The following is a 21,917-nucleotide window of genomic DNA, read 5'->3' on the forward strand; positions in this document are numbered from 1 at the left end:
TATATATATATATATATATATATATATATATACAGATACTAAATTGGCACTTATTCTAGGCGGGTTTTACCGGCTTGCTCCGAAGAATAGATTTTCATGGGAATATCACATTCAAAATAGTTCCCAGTTGTTCGTATATTCCCATTATGGGAAATGACCACATAAGTTTTTGCAATTTTTGCAGATAGGTGCGGACGTCCTCCTACATACAGTGCCTGGTATTTCAAAAGTGTTACCCATCTGGTACTGACCAGGCTCAATGTTGCTTAACTTCAGTGATTTAACAAGAACCGGTGTGTCGTCGTGATTATGCACATACTTAACTTTATATATGTAAAGAATATATATATAATTATTTCCACAATCAACCAACGTCGTAGCCACCAAGAGCCATGACTGCCAACAAACTGGAAGTCCAAGACTCGAGTTTCGCCCTCATTTGGGCTCATCAGTTAGACAAATACAAACTTTGGACTCGAAACTGAAGCCTCTTGCATGCAAGGCGAGTGCTCAGGTTTTGAATCCCAAGTTCGGATATGTCTAACTGATGAGCCCAAATAAGGGCGAAACTTGAGTCTTGGACTGCCGGTTTGTTGACTGTCATAGCTCGTGTTGGCTGCGACGTTTTTTGGCGGTTGAAATATTTATATAATCTCTCACATTCTGAAAATTAGATATATATATATATGTATATATATATATATATATATATATATAAAATGTATATAGATACATGTTTTGGCTTTTCAAGAATCATCAGTGTGGATAGACACAACGAGTGCATCGTTATATTTTGATGCTTTACAATCTGAGCTAATTCGCTGCTGGTTGTAATGGAAGAAATATGTTTGCCTATATATATATATATATATATATATAGAGAGAGAGAGAGAGAGAGTGTGCGTGTGTGTGAGGAAACGTTCTAACCTATATACCTAATGATGTACAGATTTGAAAGTTGGTATATAGGGTAATCAGACATGTGGATCCAGAAAAGGGCTGCTACGGGCTAAGAGTGAAAAAACTGGTACTTCATCGATTTCATAGATTCATCAGATTTTTATCTGTTTTCAACTGTTTCAGGCGAATTATTCACATAACCGAATAGTTATGTTAAGCATAAGTAGGTTTGAAAACACGTTTCAGAGACCGTGTCAAGTTGGCCTGATAGTTATTGTACTTGACTCATCGTCTTTATGTTTTGGTTTCGATCTCAGCTCGAGCATTTTTTTTTACTTACAAGAATTGAACTGTTTAGAAAAGAAAAACATAATACTCACAAGCACGTCTAAGTTTCTTTCCGTGTGTTTTTACTTCATTTTTGAAAAGGAATTACCGTTACGTTTAATATCTACGGTATTTCTGTTCATAATAAAAAAAAAGAATTCTGCATTAATTCAAATATAATATTAATCTGTATTTTATGACCGGGCTACGCCAGGCGGCTTTCTATTATGCCTATGTATATAAAGAGAAAGATAGTTAGGTACTTTATATATGTAAAGAATTCGAGTTATAACAAAAATAAAAGAATCTATCATTGTTATTTATATTTAAGAAAAAAGAAATGAAAGTGTAGCATTTTTGAATTACGTTTATTTTTAAAAAAATTAGCAAAGAATTATATTCTGCCTAAATTCGTTTTTTCTTGAAAAAGCAAGACATAAATCTTTTCATATTTCAAATGCATAAGAACCATTTTGACGTCCTGCAGTAAACAAGATCATTTCTTTTATTTCGCTTTATTTCCTGCTTAACATTGCTTTTTTTTAACGCATAAAATCTTATCTCGTTTGATAGAGAATTTAAATTTTTTTTTATTATATTTTTTCTTTTTGCAAGAGCCAAGCTTTTCACCTGCAATATTTTTTTATTTTTTTCTTTTGCATTCAAATTTTCATATTGAATTTTTCTATGCGTGACCAGCCGAATATTATCTTAGCATAACTTGTTTCATGAGTTTGTAAAAATTTGAACATAGAAAAAGCATTATTATAACTTGACAGCATTTTTTTTCGTTTTATTCCTTACTAGGAGTTCAGCCCGGCTTTGCTCAGACCCTATGTACTCTTCATAACTTAATGTGCATATATATATATATATATATATTCGCCCAAAAACTGATTAAAGAGTTTGCTGCATATCTGAATACCCTTGATGTAAAATTTCAAATGTTTAGATCCAAAATTAACTGTATATTTTGCTACATACCGCAAAGGTCAAATCCTTTTAACTTTGACCCCTTGGCAGTCAAATTTTCGGCCAAAAATCGATTACAAAAACTTGCTGCATGTCTGAATACACATTATGTAAAATTCCAAATGTTAAGACCAAAAATTGGCTAAGTAATTTGGTAGAGACCGCCGAAGTCATTTTTTTTTAAACTTTGAACCAAATTGTTATTCCTTAACATTTATTGTTTTGGGCTCAAATCAAATTAAAAAGTTGATCCATATTCAAGTAACCTACATCTGAAATTAAAATTGGCGGAGGAGTTTGGTAGAGTTTTCAAAAGTCAAATCGTTGAACTTTGATCCCTTGGCAGCCAAATTTCTGGCCGAAAACCGACTAAAAAGATTTTTCCAAATTTCAATAACCCTTATGTTAAATCCCGAGTCTGTAGACTGAAAATTGACAGAGTAGTTTGGTAGAGAAATATACACACACACAAACAGACAATTTAACTTTTATAGATATATAGATTATCGCATGTGTTCCAAATTTTTTTTATCTATTCCTCGTTTGACTCGGTCAGTTCTCTGTTTCGATACCTCATTGTAATACAACTTCCTTTTTTAGTAGCTTTGTTCTAGTTGACTGTTTTCCTTCTTACTATAACCTCGGTGCTTTCCAGACTAAGGTCAATAGGCAGCCCCTGTCTTTTTGATTATCATTTTTTGTTTATGTTAGCTCCTTACATCAAGTGGATTCATGCTTGTTCAACATAAAAACCAACCATTAAAATATTATGTTGTAGTGTAACCATTAAAATATTGTTTTTGTTTTGCCATTAAAATAATATGCTGCAATGTAACCATGAAAATAGTTTTTTTGTAATGTACCATTAAAATATTGCTTTTGTACAACCATTAAAATATTATGCTGTAATGCAACCATTAAAATATTTTGTAACATGGTCATTAAAAACTCGTTTTTCTGACATAAACAAATATAAACTTTCACTGCTTTATAAAACTAGTAAATGTGCGAGAATTCACCCTTTGGTGTGTCTTGCCCTTAGTTGTATCTTTGCTTAAAAATAATTATCTAGTGGTCTCCATTAATTTGCTGTTTCGATACATCATTAAAATAAAACTTCTTATTCCAGTAGATTTTTTTTCCAAGAACTGCAAGCTTGTGCAACTCTATTCTTGCTGACTGTTTTCCTCGTACCTATAGCTTTAATCTTTTGAATCAACAGACATCTCCTACGATTACTATTTTTTTTTGTTCTTGTCAGTGCCTTCCATCAAGTGGCTGCATGTCTTGTCTGGAGCGATTTACATTATAAAAACCAAATATATATATTAGAAGATTAGAAAATGGACATTTGGTATACTCTCGACAGCCTTATAACTCTCGCTTCCATTATTTTGTCCTTTAGTCCTGGAATTTCATGTGCAATATTTCTGACAAAGGGGAAAAATTGCTGTCTTATAGATCGGAATCTATTAATCTAAGATTTATTGTCGGCTAGCTTTCGACCTTGAAGTAGTACGCTTTTTAAGTTCCTTACATCAAGTGGCTTCATGCTTTGTCTAATTTAATTTATGCAAAGAATCTCAAATAATTAAATCTCTTAAAACTAAAATGTCATTATTTTTCTGTGTAGGTTGAAAAAATGTACTAATAAATAAAAATGAAAAATGAAAATAACTTTGCTATATCCTGGGTAACTCCAGGTAGGGACAGCAAGTACGTATATGATAGGCGTTCCAAAACTAATGCCTCCTAGTTTTTATTCAGCCCAAATGGATCAGGGGGAATTGCAAATTGCATTGTTATGATAACTAAACTCAAGCATTCATTATCAAAAAAGATTCATCTCTCTGTTACAGATATTGACGGTGCATGAGAAACAGAGATCTGTCATTAAATCTCTGGGTAGAAAAATTTGAACTGATCAACATTCACCAGCGCCTGTTGAATGTTTATGAAGCCGATGCAGTTGATGTCAGTGCAGTTAAGAGATGGGTTCGTTGATTTCAGAGTGGAGATAGAGATGTGACAAAGCACGCTCTAAACTTTTACGACCGAGACATCAAAAAAGCCTGGCAAAAGCGCTTTGAGAATGGGTTGACTATGTAAAAAAGTAAATTATGGAGCACAAAAAGTAGCTCGTTTTAATAATCGCACTCCCGCCTTTATAGCTCTTTAAGTTTTTGTGTATGAGTTTAAAAAAAAAAATAGGCGGCTATAATTTTTGAACGGCCCTGGCCCTCGTGTTTATAAACCATTCTACAATTCTTTGTATATGCAAATACCAGGTTTATATAAATATAGTTAGTTATAAAAACATATAAGTAAACAAGTTAAAACTGTAAAAGCATCAAGTGAATTTATTATGTTTGCAATTTCACTGTTTTTGTTCTTTTTATAAAACTTGCTTAATTTGTTTGGAATCACTGAACCATTTGTTTTGGCAATATTTACTCGTGGTAAACATGAAGCCAGGAAAAAAGCAATGTTTTTATTATATTGAATAACAACGATTTCTTTGTTCATGTTATTGTCAGATCTTGTGTACTCACGGTGACACACACACACACCCATTATATATATATATATATATATATATATATATATATATATATATATATACAGAGAGAGAGAAATAAAAAGGAACAAACCGTATTATGTGTTCATCCACGTTTCGTCTTTATTTCGAGACTTCCTCTGGGTGAAAATATATACGAAACGTTGATGAACACATAATACGGTTTGTTCCTTTTTATTTCTCTATTTTGTCGGAATACTATTTCCACATTTCTCAACATATATATATATATATATATATATATATATTAAGTAAAATGATTCATAATTTTAAGTTAAAAATCAGTTTAAAAAAACAAACAAACAAAATCCGCTAGATTGTACGATCGTTTCAGAAACGATGTTCATTTTATTTAAATTCACAATCGTTTCTGAAACGATCGTTACAATCTAGTGGATTTTGTTTGTTTGCCTTTTGAAACTGATTTGTAATTTAAAATCATGAATCTTTTTATTCCATATTAAAATAGCTCTAGGATATCTATACCTGTTAAGCTTATTATATATGTACAGTACAATGAGCACTGTTTTCTTTTAATAGTATTATATATATATATATATATATATATATATATATATATATATATATATATATATATATATAAAGTGAAAATGTATGTGCGTGTGTCTGTCTTTCTACATTTCAATACCAAATAACTCTGTCAATTTTCGGTCTGTAGACTCGAGATTAAACATAAGAGGTAGTGAGTTTTGGGAAAATCGTTTAATCCGTTTTTGGACAGAGATTTGGCTGTGAAGGGGTCAGAGTTTGACGATTTGACGTTTGAAAACTCTACCAAACTCCTCCGGCAATTTTGGGTTTAAACACTTGAAATTTAAAATGTAGGTTACGTGGACATGGATCTAACTTTATAATTTGAGTCCCAAAAACTAAATGTAATGGGTTCAAAATGTGGCTCAAAGTTAAAAAAAAAAAACTTTGACTTTTGCAGTGTCTACCAAATTACTCAGCAAATTTCTGGTCTAAACATTTGAAATTTTACATAAATGGTATGCAGAGATAGGGTAACCTTATAATCGGTTTGAGTCGAAAATTTGAGCTACCAAGGGGTCAAAGTTCAAAAGATTTGATCTTTGCAGTGTCCAGCAAACTACTCAGAAAATTTTGGGTCTAAACATTTGAAAGTGTATATAAGAAGTATTCAGACATGCGGTAAGCATTTTAATATGTTTGGGGGAAAGGGTTTAGCTGCCAAAATGTCAAAGTTTAAAGAGTTGACTTTTGCAGATTCTACCAAATTCCTCCGCCAACTTTGGGTCTAAACACTTGAAATTTTAAATGTAGGTAACTTGGACATGGGTCAAACATTTTATTTTTATTTGAAACCAAAACAATAAAAGTAAAGGGGTCAAAATTTAAAAAAAAAGTTACCTCTGCTGTCTCTATGAATTACTCATACAATTTTTGGCCTCAACATTTGGAATTTTACATAAAAGTATATTCACACAGTTTTGAAGAGTACAAAGAGCTCGAGCAAAGCCGGACTGAAATACAATTGAGAGTAATAGTAAATTAATAGGAAATAATTTTGGGTTTGAGATTAATAGTGAATAAAGACTGAGTTTAGAGTAATAGTAAATTAATATCAAATAATTGTGGGTTTATGATTAATAGTGAATTATAAGTAAATAAGTTTGGAATTAAGAAAAAAATAAATAGCAAATAATTTTGGTTTTGAGATTAATAGGGAATTAATAGTAAATACGTTTAGAGTTGGGAAAATAGTTATTAAATAGCAAATTATATTAGGTTTGAGATTAATAATGAATTAATAGTAAATAAGTTTGGATTTGAGAACAATAGTAAATTAATATCAAATAATTTTGGGTTTGAGATTAATAGTGAATTAATAGCAAAAAGGTTGGAGTTGAAAAAATAGTAAATTAATATCAAATAATTTTTGTTTTAGATTAATAGTGAATTATTAGTAAACAAGTTTGGACTTGAGAACAATAGTAAATTGACCGCATATTATTTTGGGTTTGAGATTAATAGTGAATTTATCTATCTATCTCTAAAAGTGAAAATGTCTATGTATGTCTGTGTCCATGTACATTTCCCTACGAAACCATTTTCGGTCTAGAGACTCAAGATTTGACATAACGGTTATTGAGATTTGGGAAGATCTGTTTAATCGGTTTTCAGTCAGAAATTTGGCTGTTGATCTTTGAAAATTCTACAAAACTCCTCCGACAATTTTGAGATCTTAAATGTAGGTTACTTGGACATTGATTAAACTTTTTAATTCAAATTTAGCCCCCCAAAAATAAATGTTATGGGGTACAAATTGGGGTCAAATTAAAAAAAATTGACCTCTGCGGTCTCTACCAAATTACTCAGCCAGTTTCTAAACATTTGAAATTTTACATAAAGGGTATTCAGAGATAGGGAAAGCTTTTTAATTCGGTTTGGGTCGAAAATTTGAACTACCAAGGGGTCAACGTTTAAAAGATTTGACATTTTTTATGTCTAGCAAACTACTCAGCAAATTTTGTATTTATACACTTAAAATTTATACAAAACGAGTATTCAGAGATGCGGCAAGCATTTTAATCAGTTTTGGGGCGAAAATTTGGTTGATAAAAGGTCAAAGTTGAAAGAGTTGACCTTTGAAGATTCTACCAAATACTTTCGCCAATTTGGGGTCTAAACACTTGAAATTTTAGATGTAGGTAACCTGGATACAGCTAAAACTTTCTATTTGGATTTGAGGCCAACATAATAAATGTTAAGTGATCAAAATTGGGGTCAAATGTTTAAAAAATGGACCTCTGCGGTCTCTATGAAATTTATCAGACAAATTTTGGTCTAAACATTTGAAATCTTACATAAAGTGTATTCACACGTAGAGAAAGTTAAGAACAGTACAAAGGGCCGGAGCAAAGCCGGGCAGAAATGCAAGTATTAAATAAGGTTGGTTTTGAGAGGAATAGTAAATTAATAGGAAATAATTTTGTGTTTGAGATTTATAGTGAATTAGGAGTAAATTAATATCAAATAATTTTGGGTTTGAGATTAATAGTGAATTAATAGTAAATTAATATCAAATAATTTTGGGTTTGAGATTAATAGTGAATTATTAATAAATAAGTATGGACTTGAAAATAATAGTAAATTAATAGCAAATAATTTTCTGTTTGAGATCAGTAGTGATAAGTTTGGATTTAAGAGTAATAGTAAATTTGTATCAAATAATTTTGGGTTTGAGATTAAGACTGAATTATTCGTAAATAAGTTTGGAGTTGAGAACAATTGTAAATTAATAGCAAATGTTTTGGGGGTTTAAGATTAATAGTGAATTAATAGTGTGGAGTTGAGAACAATAGTAAATTGATAGCAAATAATTTTGGGTTTGAGATTAATAGTGAATTAATAGTAAATAAGTTTGGATTTAAGATATTATATCTATTAAAGTAATATTGTCTGTTTGTGTGTGTACATTTCCCTAGCAAACTACTCTGTTAATGCTTATCTACGGACTCGAAATTTGACATAAAGGGTTTGAGATTTGGGAAAAATTTTTAATCGGTTTTTGGCTGTCAAGGGGTCAATGTTCAAAGATTTGGGTATTGAAAACTTCACCAAACTCCTCTGTCAATTTTAGGTCTAAACACTAGAAATTTTAAATGTAGGTTACCTGTACATGAGTACAAACTTATAATATATATACATATGCGTTTAAAGTTATTAACATAGGGCTCGAGCTGAACTGCTAGTTATATATATATATATATATATATAAAGTGAAATTAGCTGTCTGTGTGGGTACATTTCCCTACCAAACTACTCTGTCAATTTTCAGACTATAGAGTCGAGATTTGACATAAGGGAATATTGAGATTTGGGAAAACCTTTTTAATCGGTTTTCGGTTAGAAATTTGGCTTTCCAAGTTCAACGATTTGACTTTTGAAAACTCTACCAAACTCTTCCGCCAATTTTGGGTCAAAACACTTGAAATTTTAGATGTAAATTACTTGGACCGGCATGAATCATTTTAACTTGATTTGAGCACAAAACAAGAAATGTTAAGGGATCAAAGTTGAAAAAAAATTGACCTCTCACCAATTTTTAGTCTAAATATTTGAAATTTTACATTAAGTATATTCAGATATAGGGAAAGCTTTTTAATCGGTTTTTGGCCGAAAATTTAACTACCTAAGAGGTCAAAGTTCAAAAGGTTTTACCTTTGCGATCTCTAGTAAACTATTCAGCCAATTTTGGGTCTAAACATTTGAAATTTTATATAAGGGGTATTCAGATATGCAGCAAGCTTTTTAATCAGATTTTGAGCGAGAATTTGGCTGCCAAGAGGTCAAAATTATTATACTAATTATTTCCACAACATTTCGGTCGATATAACCTCTGACTTTCTTCAGCTGCATCTTGTTGAATTCGATAATCTTTTTGTTGAACTCAGGAATCTGTGCAGAATTTATTTGATCCATTGAGTAGCATGTTCTTGTTTCGTCAGTCATGACAGGATAAAAGTCCTAAGTAATTCACAATTCTATTTTTGAATGTCGCCCAGGTTGATGATTGAACCTTCATCCTCCAGAAAAGTATCACTTTAAAACTAAATTTACTAAGTACTTTATCCGCTACGCCACTAGTTCTTGTGGAAATTGGAGTTTTAATTCCTCTTCAAAACAATAAATAAACTTGTGAGAATGATTTATTACATAAGCATAATTACTTAATTTCATTTTTACCAATGTTTCCAAAGTTCACTTTGGAGTGGCACCATTTCATTCCAACCTAAGATAAGAATCAAGACCTTTTCAGAATTGGTGTCTTCAATTCAAACATTAACATTCGATTTAAGATTGGCAGCCGGAACCGAGTTAATGAGCAATTAATAAAAGGTTTTAATTGGCTGATCAAATCTCAAATTACAATAAATCATTTTATAAAACGTCTGACATACGATTGTCTCTTTCTCTTTATGGTTGAAATGAATCACTGGTAGAGACGAACGGAAATAAAACGGTTGATTAAAAAGACGAATTTGGTCAAATCTTTGAACACATTAGTTCTTAAAGCTAATTAGAAAATTTTAGAAAACCAAATCTTTTAAAATCTCTATCATATAATAGGATTTTGTACCCTATGGACTTCGAAACAGCCGGGCCGATTTTTTTTTTTTGGAAATTTTACATAAATGTACTTTATGTGCTCGGCAATGTTCTTAGATAGGCTGTGTATCGGACTATCTTTGATAAGTATTGATAATCAATAATCGAAAATATTTGATGACAAAAGGAACAGACGATTTTCTACAGAGTTAACACCTTACACAGCCTAACATCACAAGGGCATTTGAGAAGCTTTATCCCCACACAAGCCGAAAGGCCCGGCATATAAAATAAGCCTGAAGGTTCTTTGATATGACAGGGGCGGAATCGAAATGAATGTTTTTGTTGAGAGCATAATTGAACCATAATATCTGACTTTTGCTTTTAAACTTTAATTCAAGCCATTAGATATAAAAATAATTTATTAAAATCAACCTTAGGTTCTCTACAGTGCAATGTAAACTATGATCCATTGTGGAGTAAGTCACTGCGAGGAGATATGTGAAGCTTCCTCCCGGTGCACTGTGGTAGTCCCCAACTAGAGTAGGCAATCGTTTGATTTGATTGAACAATTGTCGATTTCACCGACTTCGATCACAATAAAATATGGAAGTCTGAAAATTTTGTTGAATCTCATTCAGTCCTGGGCAATATCGGGTCTCCCTGACAGTATTTTATTAAATGAATAAAATCACTTTGTCTTTCTGAGAAAACAGTTGATAGGTTTTTCTTTTCTCTTCATTTTCCTGGTGGTATTAACCCCGAGGAGTAAGCCCATCGTTTTGAATAGGAGCTTAGTCACATCCTCGAAAATATTTTCTAAGATTAATTTAGAAATTTTTAGAAACCCAAATGTTATAAAATATTTTATTAAGTGATTAAAATCGTTTTTTTTTTTTTCTGAGACTTTCGGTGCAAGATATTTTTTAAAAGAAACTGTTGTTTTTTTGTTTTGTTTTTCTCTCTCCATTTTTCCTCTGGTATTAACCCCGAGGGGTCAGCTCCTAAGTGTTATTAGACGGTTGTTGTCCGTGTAGATCATTTACTACAGTATTTTATAACGTTATGACTATAACACCGGAAGTATTCTTTTCTCTCTATACAAGGAGCTAACTCCTCGGGGTAAATACCAATTAACAAAAAAAAAAAAAATAAAAATAAAAAAAAAACGAAGCATAAAAGAAACCTAACAAACCAGCACTCTTCTGTGTAAAGGTGCTTTAAATGAAACTATATATTTTACATAGGCCTCACAACTTATCAAGGCCAAGAGGCCACTTGACGATAAAGGTTAAAGAGTGTACAGTAGAAATTGGACAATATAGTACACGTTAGTAATGGAGATTAAGTAACTTTGTTAACTTATATGGAACGGCTCATCAAGAACTTGTTTACGTTAGACTTGAAGACAACCATATTGTAGTCAGCTGAAAAGCAGAAAAACGGAAGACAATTCCACAGGCGTGCAGTTCTAAGAAAGAAGCTTTGTTCATGGGATCTACATTTAGGTTTAGGCACAGATAAAGAGTGGGGGAAATTATTGATAGTGTTTTCTGCTAGACAGGTGTTTCTTGTCAAAGTTTGGCGAGGGGGGACCAGAGAGTGGAGCTCAGTCGAGCACTTGCCATAAAAAATAAGGATAAAGGAGAGACAACTCGCAACATGTCTTCTATGAGAAAGAGGTTGCAGGGAAGAGAAAAGGACATCCCCTACGAGGCTATGCCGTTCCTGTTTCCTGCTTTCCTAGCCGTAGTAATATACAGAAGTTTAAATGTAATGTAAACAAACATCTTACTCATTTTTTTTTAAATAGTTCCTTGTAGAGATGGTTCGAAATTGCGGCTTTTGCGTTCAAATATAACTTGTTTGTTGGTAAATAAGAGCAAAAAAAATAAAATGAGATATTAATTACTTTAGATTGTTTCTTGCATATTGTCAGCAGCGATTTCTCAGTGCACACAGACTGGACATTTAGGTAGACACTGAGACAACGCCATGATGATCAGTAATATTATGTAGGGATTAGTTATAGAAGCCTAGCTGGGGTACCCGCCGTTGCCCGGGTGTGTGGAGGTGTAGTAAGGAACCCCTCGGGGGGAGGGGAAATACAAAAGTGGTAGCAGTGGGAAAGGGAATCAAAACAGCAGTTTGGGTGAAGAGAGGTTTTAAAAAAAAACACGTCGTAGTAGGCAGATAGGCTCGAACCTGTAACACAAAGGAGGAAAAGAAGGTGAAAAAAAAAACGTGATGTCTTTGCCGATGTGTCCATGGCCAAACTGGAAGTCGCGAACATAAAAATTAAGCCTAGTCAATGCAACGGTGACGATAACTTGCTAAAATGTCGGCGAAAAAAGCGACCCCTCATTGTACAAAATGGCCGAGTTGAAGGTGAAGGACTGAATGTTTTGGGCCAATTTTTTGCTATTTGTCGTTCAAGACATCGAGCTTCAGAACGATACCAATCTCGTGAGGATCCTTTGCATGTGTCGAAAGTTATTGCAAGACATACAAACACACACACATTTTTTTTCCTTTTATATATTAAACTAGCGGGGATGCCCGGCGTTGCCCGGGTGTTTGTAAATGTATGTTGGGGGTAGATCAAAAGAGAAAAAAAAAAGTTTGGGTAGTAAGGTAGGCTTGAAAACAAATATTAAAAAACGGACAAAAACAAAAAAAAACACAGCAAAAAAAGGTTTTTGTAGGTGTGCGCGTGTGTGTGCGTGCGTGTGTGCGTGTGTGTTGGGGGAGGTGAAGGGGTTTAGATCCAAACCCTATGTCAAACTTCTTTTAAAAAATCTGTGAAAACAAAAACAAAAGAAAAACAGCGAACTTGATGTAAAAAGAAGAAAAAGTGAAATAAAAAAACATAAAATAAAAAAAAAAGATTGTGTAGGTTGGTAGGATCGAACCCGAAACGCTGAGGTAAAAAACTTGGTAAGTTACCCGCTCGCCCCCGTTTATAAATTGCAGGTGCGCGGCAAATCTAATTAGGTCAAAGGAAATGAAATACAACACTTAATTTTAACTAGAGTTTGTCTGTTTTTTTCCCACCCAAACGTGTTGGGGAAAACCAGCTCCCCATTTATCAGGGGAGGGTCCAAATGAAAGCAATTGTCTGATATGACGGTGAAAACCGACATTGACCAAACGTCCATTTGCTTTCTGGACTCCCGGATTGTGGGCCCCTTAGATTCACATCCATTTCGCTTTTATACGAAAAAGTCGAATCAACACGAGAAGGGCCAAAATAGCAAGAATCGTGTAAAAGTCGATGTAAATAAATCTAGACGCGTCGCGCGTTCGCAAATCCTAGATCTTATTATCTAGGGGGTATATAAACACTTCTGAGCGATAGTATCCCCCCCCCCGGAGCCCCGTCGAAAAATGCCTTTGTTTGACATACAAAAACTCTCGCGCACATTTTGTCTTTTATATATATAGAAGATGGCTCAACAAGAAGTTATTTACATTACCTTTGAAAACGTTACAGTCAGCATGGAAGCACTCCTGTGGTATTGCGGATATTTCTAGGAAAGAATTTTTATTTAGATTCAAGCACAGATAGAGAGCGGGGAAAATTGTTTACAGTTGTTGTAGCAAGACAAGTATTTGTTGCTTTTAATTGCAAGACATGTTTAATTTCAGATAGGTTTCTGATGAGTAGCTAATCTGCATAAGTCTTGGAGATGAAAAAGGAGTTTTCAGTGAGTAGCTAATCTGTGTAAGTCTTGGAGATGAAAAAGGAGTTTTCAGTGAGTAGCTAATCTGTGTAAGTCTTTTAAAGTTTGCAGACAAAGATAAAACTCTTTCTCATGTGGACACAAAAAAATTAGGTAATTCTAAACTATCCAATACTTTTAAGGAGTGATTCCGGTTTCTGATTGGTGGCTAGCAGAACGTGGCGCTATTTGATTGGTTAGTTCCTATCGCCAGTGTGTATAAACAGAACCGTCTAATTTTCTTTAATCGTGCCCACGTTATAGAAAAAAATATTGCAACAGTTTTATGGGGTGGGGGCGACCATAAATTGAACCTCAGTTGAGCATTTCCCATGAAAGAACAACAAAGCAGAGATAGACTCATAACGTCTCTTCTGTGAGAAAGAGGGAGTAGCGACACTCTGGAGTTTGAGTGACAACAAATCTCCGGTTTTTAGTACTCTCCACCTCTTTCGATAACCTTTGTTATCGAAACAACTGCTTACTATAGATTTCTTGTTGGCAGCGACCATTGGTCTTCACTTCACTGGAATTTGGATGGCAATAAGCCTCCCCAAGATCGCAGTTCTCTTTGCACTCATCCAGCAGATATCTGGCTAGTGCTTTCATTCCTCAGTTTTTCCATCCTCCTTGACCCTTGGCCCTGTCGGTGGGGCATTAGAATATGCCGACTTCCCCCCTGCAGAGAGTAAAAGTCCCTCAATATGACCTTAAACTATATCCAGTGGTGAGGCCCCAGCTTGTGGGCTTTGGGGAGTGTGGAGCCACCCTTTAATTACCATTGCTCCAAGGTCCACTCTGATCCGGAGTAGTAGTACCTGTTAGGGTCCCAACTATGGGTTAAATAGAAACCGACTTGAAAACAACAAATATATTCTATTAAAAAATGTTTCTTCAAAATCTTTGGATTCGGCATTAAATAACCCGAAAAGGGTTGATATGCCGTAAAACAACCAACAACCAACCAACCAACCTACATCTTCCATTGATCCCTCGCAACTATCAATATTTTTTTGTAGAATATCAGCTGACACTGATATTATCAAAAGTTAAATAGAAACCGACTTGAAAACAACAAATATATTCTATTAACAAAATTTTTTCTTCAAAATCTTTGGATTCGGCATTAAATAACCCGAAAAGGGTTGATATGCCGTAAAACAACCAACCAACCAAACAACCAACCTTGATCCTTACTTATTTGGTGTCGCGCCAGTTTATGGCGACATATGAAAAAAAAAGGTGGAGGGCGGAAGGAAGGTTACAATTATAAAGTTTTCATGATTCCATGTGATGTTTCTTTGTGGTTTATATATGTAGCAGTTTCTGTATGTCGGGCTTGTGCTTGTATCTCGTGTGTGAGTCTCCGCATTCAAGAGTTTTTCTTAATATTTCAGCTTTATTATTATTACTAGCCTGGGTGCCCGGCGTTGTCCGGATGTTTGGAGGTGTGTGTGTTGAGCAAAAAAAAAAAAAAAAAAAAAAAAAAAAAAAAATTGGTAGTAGGCAAGCAGGCTCGAACCCGTACCGCAAAGGAAGAAAAGAATGTGAAAAAAAAGCGTGAAGGTTTTGCCGTTGTGTCCATCGCAAAACCGGAAGTGGCGTAATTTAAATTAAGGCTAGTCAATCGAAAAGAGGAAATGACGTTCGAAAATATCGGCGAAAAAAAAACAAAAACAAACAACCCCTCCTTCTAGAAAAGTGCCGAGTTGAGGATGAAGGAATAAATATTTTGGGCCAATTTTTTCGATATTAGTCGTCCGAAGGGTCGAGCTTTACAACGATACCGATCTTTTGAAAATCCATCGTTTCTGTCGAAAGTTTTAGGCAGGCATACATATATGCATGCATACATTTAAACAGACAGGTGAGATTTATATCATAGATTATATTTTATTTTATTATTTTCTTATTTTCTCTATCTAAAATTGTATGTTCTCATATTTAAATGTATCGGAGTAACCTTTAATATTTCATGTATATTTGTTTTCCGTCTTGTTTTCGACGTTGTTTTCATTGCACATATACAGAGTTTATCAAAATTGATATCATTCTAAAACTGTCAAGTCAAGGTTGTTCTGACACTGATTCAATTGTGTTTAAGATGAGTATATTTGCTAATGACGTCACGAGGGAAAAATGTTTGTACACATATCCAAAGCATTGGCAGAAAACTAAGAAAATGACCTTGAGTTGGCAGTGGAATGAAGCCGTAAGTGGATGTTAACGCTTAATGCTAGTAAGATTCGGCGGCTTTCCGTTAGCAACTACAAAAACTTTCTCAACCACCGGTTGTCATGACAAATAACACCATATCCGAGTTTCCATCTTTCAAACTTCCCAACTTAATATTCACAGGCAACATGAATTGGAACAAATACATTGAGGACAGTGCCAAGGTTGCTGCAAAACGGTTTGGCTTCTTCTACTGGGCTAAAAATTACTCCCACCAGAGAGCAAGCACCCTATATCTTTACAAAGCCACAATTCCTCCATTCTTGCAGTGTTGTTGCCATCTACCTCTAGCCTCTTACTCTTAGACAGGGTCCAAAAAAGAGTCTCAAACCTAATAGATCCCGAACCATCCACCAAGCTCAAACACCTGTCTCATCACAACAATATTGTATCCCTGAAACGATTTTACAAGTATTTTAATGGATTGTGCTCTGATGAACTCATAGCATTTGTGCCTTCTCGATGTACATACTCCCGACCAAGCCGATAAGCATTAAAATCTAACCCTTCACTCTAAAGGTCCACAGATACCAGAAAGCCTTCTACTCTAATAGTTTTTTTTGTTTTTTTTCTGGGACAGACTTTAGAATTCCCTCACTCTTTCCTGCTCCCCTGGCTATACTGATATTAAACGGAAGAGTGACAGTATTCTATGACAAAGACATACAGGCAGGCAGATACATAAAATATAAAGCCATCAATATGGCCTCAATAACACTGAACGGGGAAATAAAACAAAATATCAGAACCTCAAGGTTGATTTAGAGACGACATGGTCTCTAAAAGAAATAAAAATTATACCGGTTGTGATGGGAGTAATTGGCCTAATGGAAAATAAATCTTTAAAAAATACTTGAAAACAATCCCTGAGCGAACAAGCTTTTGTAAAATATAGATACCAACCATAAAGTGCTCAACATCTATTCTTAAAATAGGCCTTGATTATAAATTCAAATCTTCATAAAATCAAGTGTCAGCTCCAGGGGAAGTTAGCTCCTTTGATATCTTCAACAAGCTAGAGTAAAATCATAAATTAAAAATAGCAGAAAAATAAAACATCTATTATATAAACCTCACCTGTCTGTTTAAATGTATGTATGTATGCATGTATGTCTCACAAATGTATGCCAGGTCACGTCATGTGCTACTGGTACAATGTAACCCAGTACTACCTGCCTCAGGGTCGGGTCACCGGCGACTAAACTGGTTCCCCCACCAGACTTGTTTGGTGAGGAAGGCCGCTAGTCTCCCTGAAGGATTAAAAACAAGACCTTCCAAAGGGCGAATGAACCCTTTTTCTGGGTCAATGGCCAACTAGCACCGTGTATATTTGTGTGTGTACATGTGTGTTGGGGTGGAGAGGGCTCCTGTAAGCCATGGTGAAGACAATCTTTCTAGGAGAAGCAAATCTCTGATATAAAAAAACATAAAGCGGGAGACCAATACCCGCATTAAGCTGGTCTGCGGTTTAACTTGTTGCTGGCTATCTTGCTCTTGCTTGTTGCTGGATCTCAACATTTTGAACCGAGAGAGAAACTTAGCTGTCGTCCAAAGCTAAGACTCTGTAACATCATCTATGTATAGATACTCCCTCAGGCATTTGTCTATTAAAATGGTCCTTTGCGATAAAAGTCATTTTTGGGCTCATGGACTTTAAGTGTCTGAGAGAGTGGCAGTCGGCTGACAAGACGTTGCAATTATCATGTCTCACAAAAACTTTTGACAGAGGCGACGGATTTTCACAAGATCGGTATCGTTTGAAGGTCGATCCTTCGGACAACAAATATCGAAAAATTGATTAAAAACATTAATTCCTTCACCTTCAACTGGGCCGTTTTCCACAAGGAGGGGTCGTTTTTTTTTTTTTTGTTTTTTTTTTGTGTCGCCATTTTTGCAAATCATCGTATCGATTGGAATGACTTTACTAATTTCAATGTTCCGAACTTGGAGTCATGGAGTAGGGGGAAAGAGTCAGGTTTTCTTTCACTTTCGTTTCCGCCTTTGTGTCATAGGTTCGAGCCTGCCTGCCTGTCTACTACCATTTTTTTTTTTTTGCTCAACAAACACCTCCAAACACCCGGGCAATGTCGAGCATCCAGGCCAGTTAAATATTTGATATTAATATGTTTCTGTACATTTGGTGAAACCTAAAGTTATTTTAACAAAACTTACTCAAATCATGGACCTGCGAAATGATGTCAATTTTTGTAATGACTTGCTGTATTCTTTAAAATAACAACAATAAATACCCTAACAATTGCATTTTTGCTTGTAGCAAATAGTAGAGTAGCATTAGATTATTAGTGTATTGTTTTTGTTATTCTTGAACATTTTGCTTGAAATATTATTCTTTTTCGATTTTTGTCAAAATAACATATTAAATTTGTCTGGACCATATTTACATCAGCCACCACAAACTTGGGTAAAAATGAAAATACTAATATTTTTTTCTTTGCAGATTTTAATTTTTTTTTAGTTCTAAAATCAATGATTAAAGTTCAAAAATCGATTTTTTTTATTTTAATATCTATTTTTTAAAGTTCTACAATCATTATTTTAAAGTTTTAAGATCAATTTTTTAAGGTATAAAATCGATTCCTAAATTCTAAAATCGATTGTTTACGTTTTCAAATCGCATATTTTAATCTTAAAATTGATTATTATTATTTTATAAATTTTTTTTTTTTTTCTTAAATCGTTCAACGCATACAAGGTATATTGCCGCTCAAGTGTAAGGGCTGACTGTCATTAGGGGTCAGATGTATGGGAGACACACGAAGTTAAGAGTAACAGGTATTTGTTTACATTGCGTTTAAATTTTCAAGTTCTAAAAAAATAAAGACATATATTTATATATATCTATAAAATTGAAATTGTGTTTACATTTCACTACCAAATTACTCTGTCAATTTTCAGTCTACAGACTCGAGGTTTGACATAAGGGGTATTCAGATTTGGGAAAATCTTTTTAATCAATTTCCGGACAGAAACTTGGCTTACCGGTGATCAAAGTTCAACGATTTGACCTTCGAAAACTCTAACTCCTCTGCCAATTTTGGGTTTAAACACTTGAAATTTTAAATGTAGCTTACCTGGACAAGGATCAAACTTTTGAACTTCATTTAAGCCCACTTCAATAAATGTTAAGAGGTCAAAATTGGGGTCAAAGTTAACAAAATTTAACCTCTCAGCCAATTTTTGATCTAAACATTGGAAATTTTACATAAAGTGTATTCGGATATAAGACAAGTTTTTTAATCGGTTTTTGGCCGAAAATTTACCTACCAATGGGTTCAAAGTTAAAAAGATTTGACTTTTGCAGTGTCTAACAAACTATTCAGTCAATTCTGGGTCTAAACATTTGAAATTATCATAAGGGTATTCAGATATGCAGCAAGCTTTTTAATCTGTTTTTGGGCGAAAATTTGGCTGCCAAGATGTCAAAGTTGAAACAGTTGTCTATTACAGACTCTACCAAACTCCTCGGCCAATTTTTGGTCTAAACACTTGAAATTTTAGATGTGGGTTACGTGGACATGAGTCAAACTTTTAATATATATATATATATATGCACATAAAGTTATGAACAGTACATAGGATCTGAGCAAAGCTGGGTTGAACGACTAGTATATATAATTAAATAGTCTAATGTCAGTCACAATCTTGTACATATAACAGAAATCATTTTTAAAGATTCCTTAAGTCACGAGCAATAGAATATATGTCCTAGGGAACAATAGATATAATCTTAGTTTAATATTGTCATGCTTTTCCTTTCTTGACAATAAAGGGTGAATAATGGCCTCGACACTCCTCTAAATATTAAGGTTTACAAAGAAAATAATAATAATGTGCCAATGTTACTTGCACTGTTGTCTAAAATACATATTCCATTATTGATAATAAATTCAATAGGATTTTACCAAGCACATACACTGATCGTTTTAAATATGCGTTAGTTAATGTAATTCAGATTCGATGGAGAGAAATTATTTTCTCTATTTAACTTTTTGTGTCAAACTCATTTTTAAAGATTTTTTTTTATTGAAAGGTGCTAATTTGGGTAGGTGCACCATGTAAATTTTTTTTAATTTAGAAAAACAAATAATATACCATGTCACTCGCCGTGTTGCTTAGAATATATATTCCAAAACTCATAATTAGTTTAGAAAAATGTATAGTGCAAGGCTGACTATATGGAGTGTACCAATCAGTAGAAGTGAGAATCGTTTGACAAATACACCCCTTCGATATGCAGACACAAAATATGGCAATTAAGTTACATAAACTTTTCCGTGTTTCATCCTCGTCAGGCAAGTTAGCCAATCGAGTCTGAACGATGACAAAATGTGGAAATTCTATTTAGCTTAATTGTCATATATATATACATATATATATGTATGTTCACCACTTAGTATATCTATCCATCTATCTATCTATCTATCTATAATTGTGTATTTAGGCAGCATGATTTCATTCAGACAAGTATTGTTGGTTAGCACGGGGTGTTCTTGCTAAATGAGCTCTTTTTTGTCATGTTCAATTCTTCCAATTGTCGTTCTTATTTGAATCTGTGCAAGAAAGTTCCATAGTCATTTAAACGGACAATAATGAAGACGACTGATGAAACTCAGTCGAAAGTACTTGCAAAAACAACCCAAATAAAAACACAGATGGACGAAGACGACTATGGAACTTTCTTGGACAGATTCACCTGAGAAATAAGAACAAAAATTCGAAAAATTACAAAAAAAAGCTCATTAAGCAAGAACACTCCGTGCTATTCAACAATACTTGTCTATATATATTTATATATATATATATATATATATATATATATATATATATATATATATATATAGGCTATTTGGCGTTTCCCCAGTCGTAAAATACGCTTAAATATGATATTTTAATTCATGCAGATTTCACATTATTATAAAGCCTATTAATTATTATATTGTACCCAACATAGAGTAGTGACCGCCAGCCTGGCCTAGTTGTAAAATAGACTTTGTATGTTATTTTAATCTATGCAGATGTCATATTTATTGTTATAGAACCAATACTCTATTGATTATTATATTGCACCCAATATACAGTAATGATTGCAAAAGTAAAAAAAAAAAAAATGGCATGGTGCCATCAGCTAGAATCGAAATCAAAGCATGTAACTTTCCAGCATTATTTGTTAGCACCTGAGCTAAGATACACGTTTAGTCGACTTACGCCTGCCAAATTCCAAATTTTTTTTTCTATTGTCGCCTATTAGCAGCTATTTTTTTCTGCTAGAAACCAAAATCCAATTTGTTCCACAGGTTTGAATTCCATATATATCAAGTTTCAAGTCTGTAGACCAAAAACTGAAAGAGTAGTTTGGTAGAGGTCGTTCTTATACACTGGCAGACAAGATTACTAATAGACAGATAGATAGATAGATAGATAGATAGATAAACCTAATTTTATATATGTGCAGACATAGTTTAAGAATTCTGGGGAATATATGCTTCAGCAATCGATTATTATATGGGATTCTGGATGAAAACAAATTTTTTGGAAATTTCAGAAAAAGCTCAAAATGACAAATGATATATTTTTTTCAGTTGTGAAATAATTCGCTTATGTGTTCAAAATTCATGTCTACTCTTTTTTTCCTTTTTTTTTTTCTTTTCTGTTCTTTTTCTCCTGCAGGTCGGGCCAGAACAAAACCAGGTTTGAACTGATCCTAAATTGTATATTTGCATATTTAAAATAATGATACCTGCACCACTTGTGCCTTTTGTCAAATAATGAACCAGTGTTGCCCTTTCTCCATACATAGTTTTCTTCACACATCAATATATTTTATATCATCAATAAGCATGGCAGCACCTTATGTATGCAGAATATTCTTTGTCAAACATAGTGGGGCAGAAATAACAGGTGTTTTTAAAATTTTGCATCACCGACAATGGACATGACATGAAAGATATCATATCCCACACTTCATAATATGACAATTTTTTTTTGAATAATTTGACAAAAACTAAAAATTATCTCTGTTGCAAATCTGGCAGGTGTCCCAGGACTGACATCAAAGGAATGTCGGTTAG

At 33.7% G+C, this 21,917-nt stretch overlaps 1 protein-coding gene across 1 annotated transcript in view; it reads left to right on the forward strand.

Annotated features, from left to right (window-relative positions):
• Nucleotides 1-21,917, forward strand: part of LOC145291944 (protein lev-9-like) — a 1,240,163-nt gene that overhangs the window by 629,943 nt on the left and 588,303 nt on the right. Inside the window, exon 7 of the mRNA XM_080137869.1 lies at nucleotides 21,517-21,537. Coding sequence (XP_079993995.1) covers nucleotides 21,517-21,537 — 21 coding nt within the window. The remainder of the gene's footprint in view (nucleotides 1-21,516; nucleotides 21,538-21,917) is intronic.

Source organism: Euprymna scolopes, chromosome 13, assembly GCF_053919585.1.
Source record: "Euprymna scolopes isolate OS-2025 chromosome 13, ASM5391958v1, whole genome shotgun sequence".
Lineage (NCBI taxonomy): Eukaryota > Metazoa > Mollusca > Cephalopoda > Sepiida > Sepiolidae > Euprymna > Euprymna scolopes.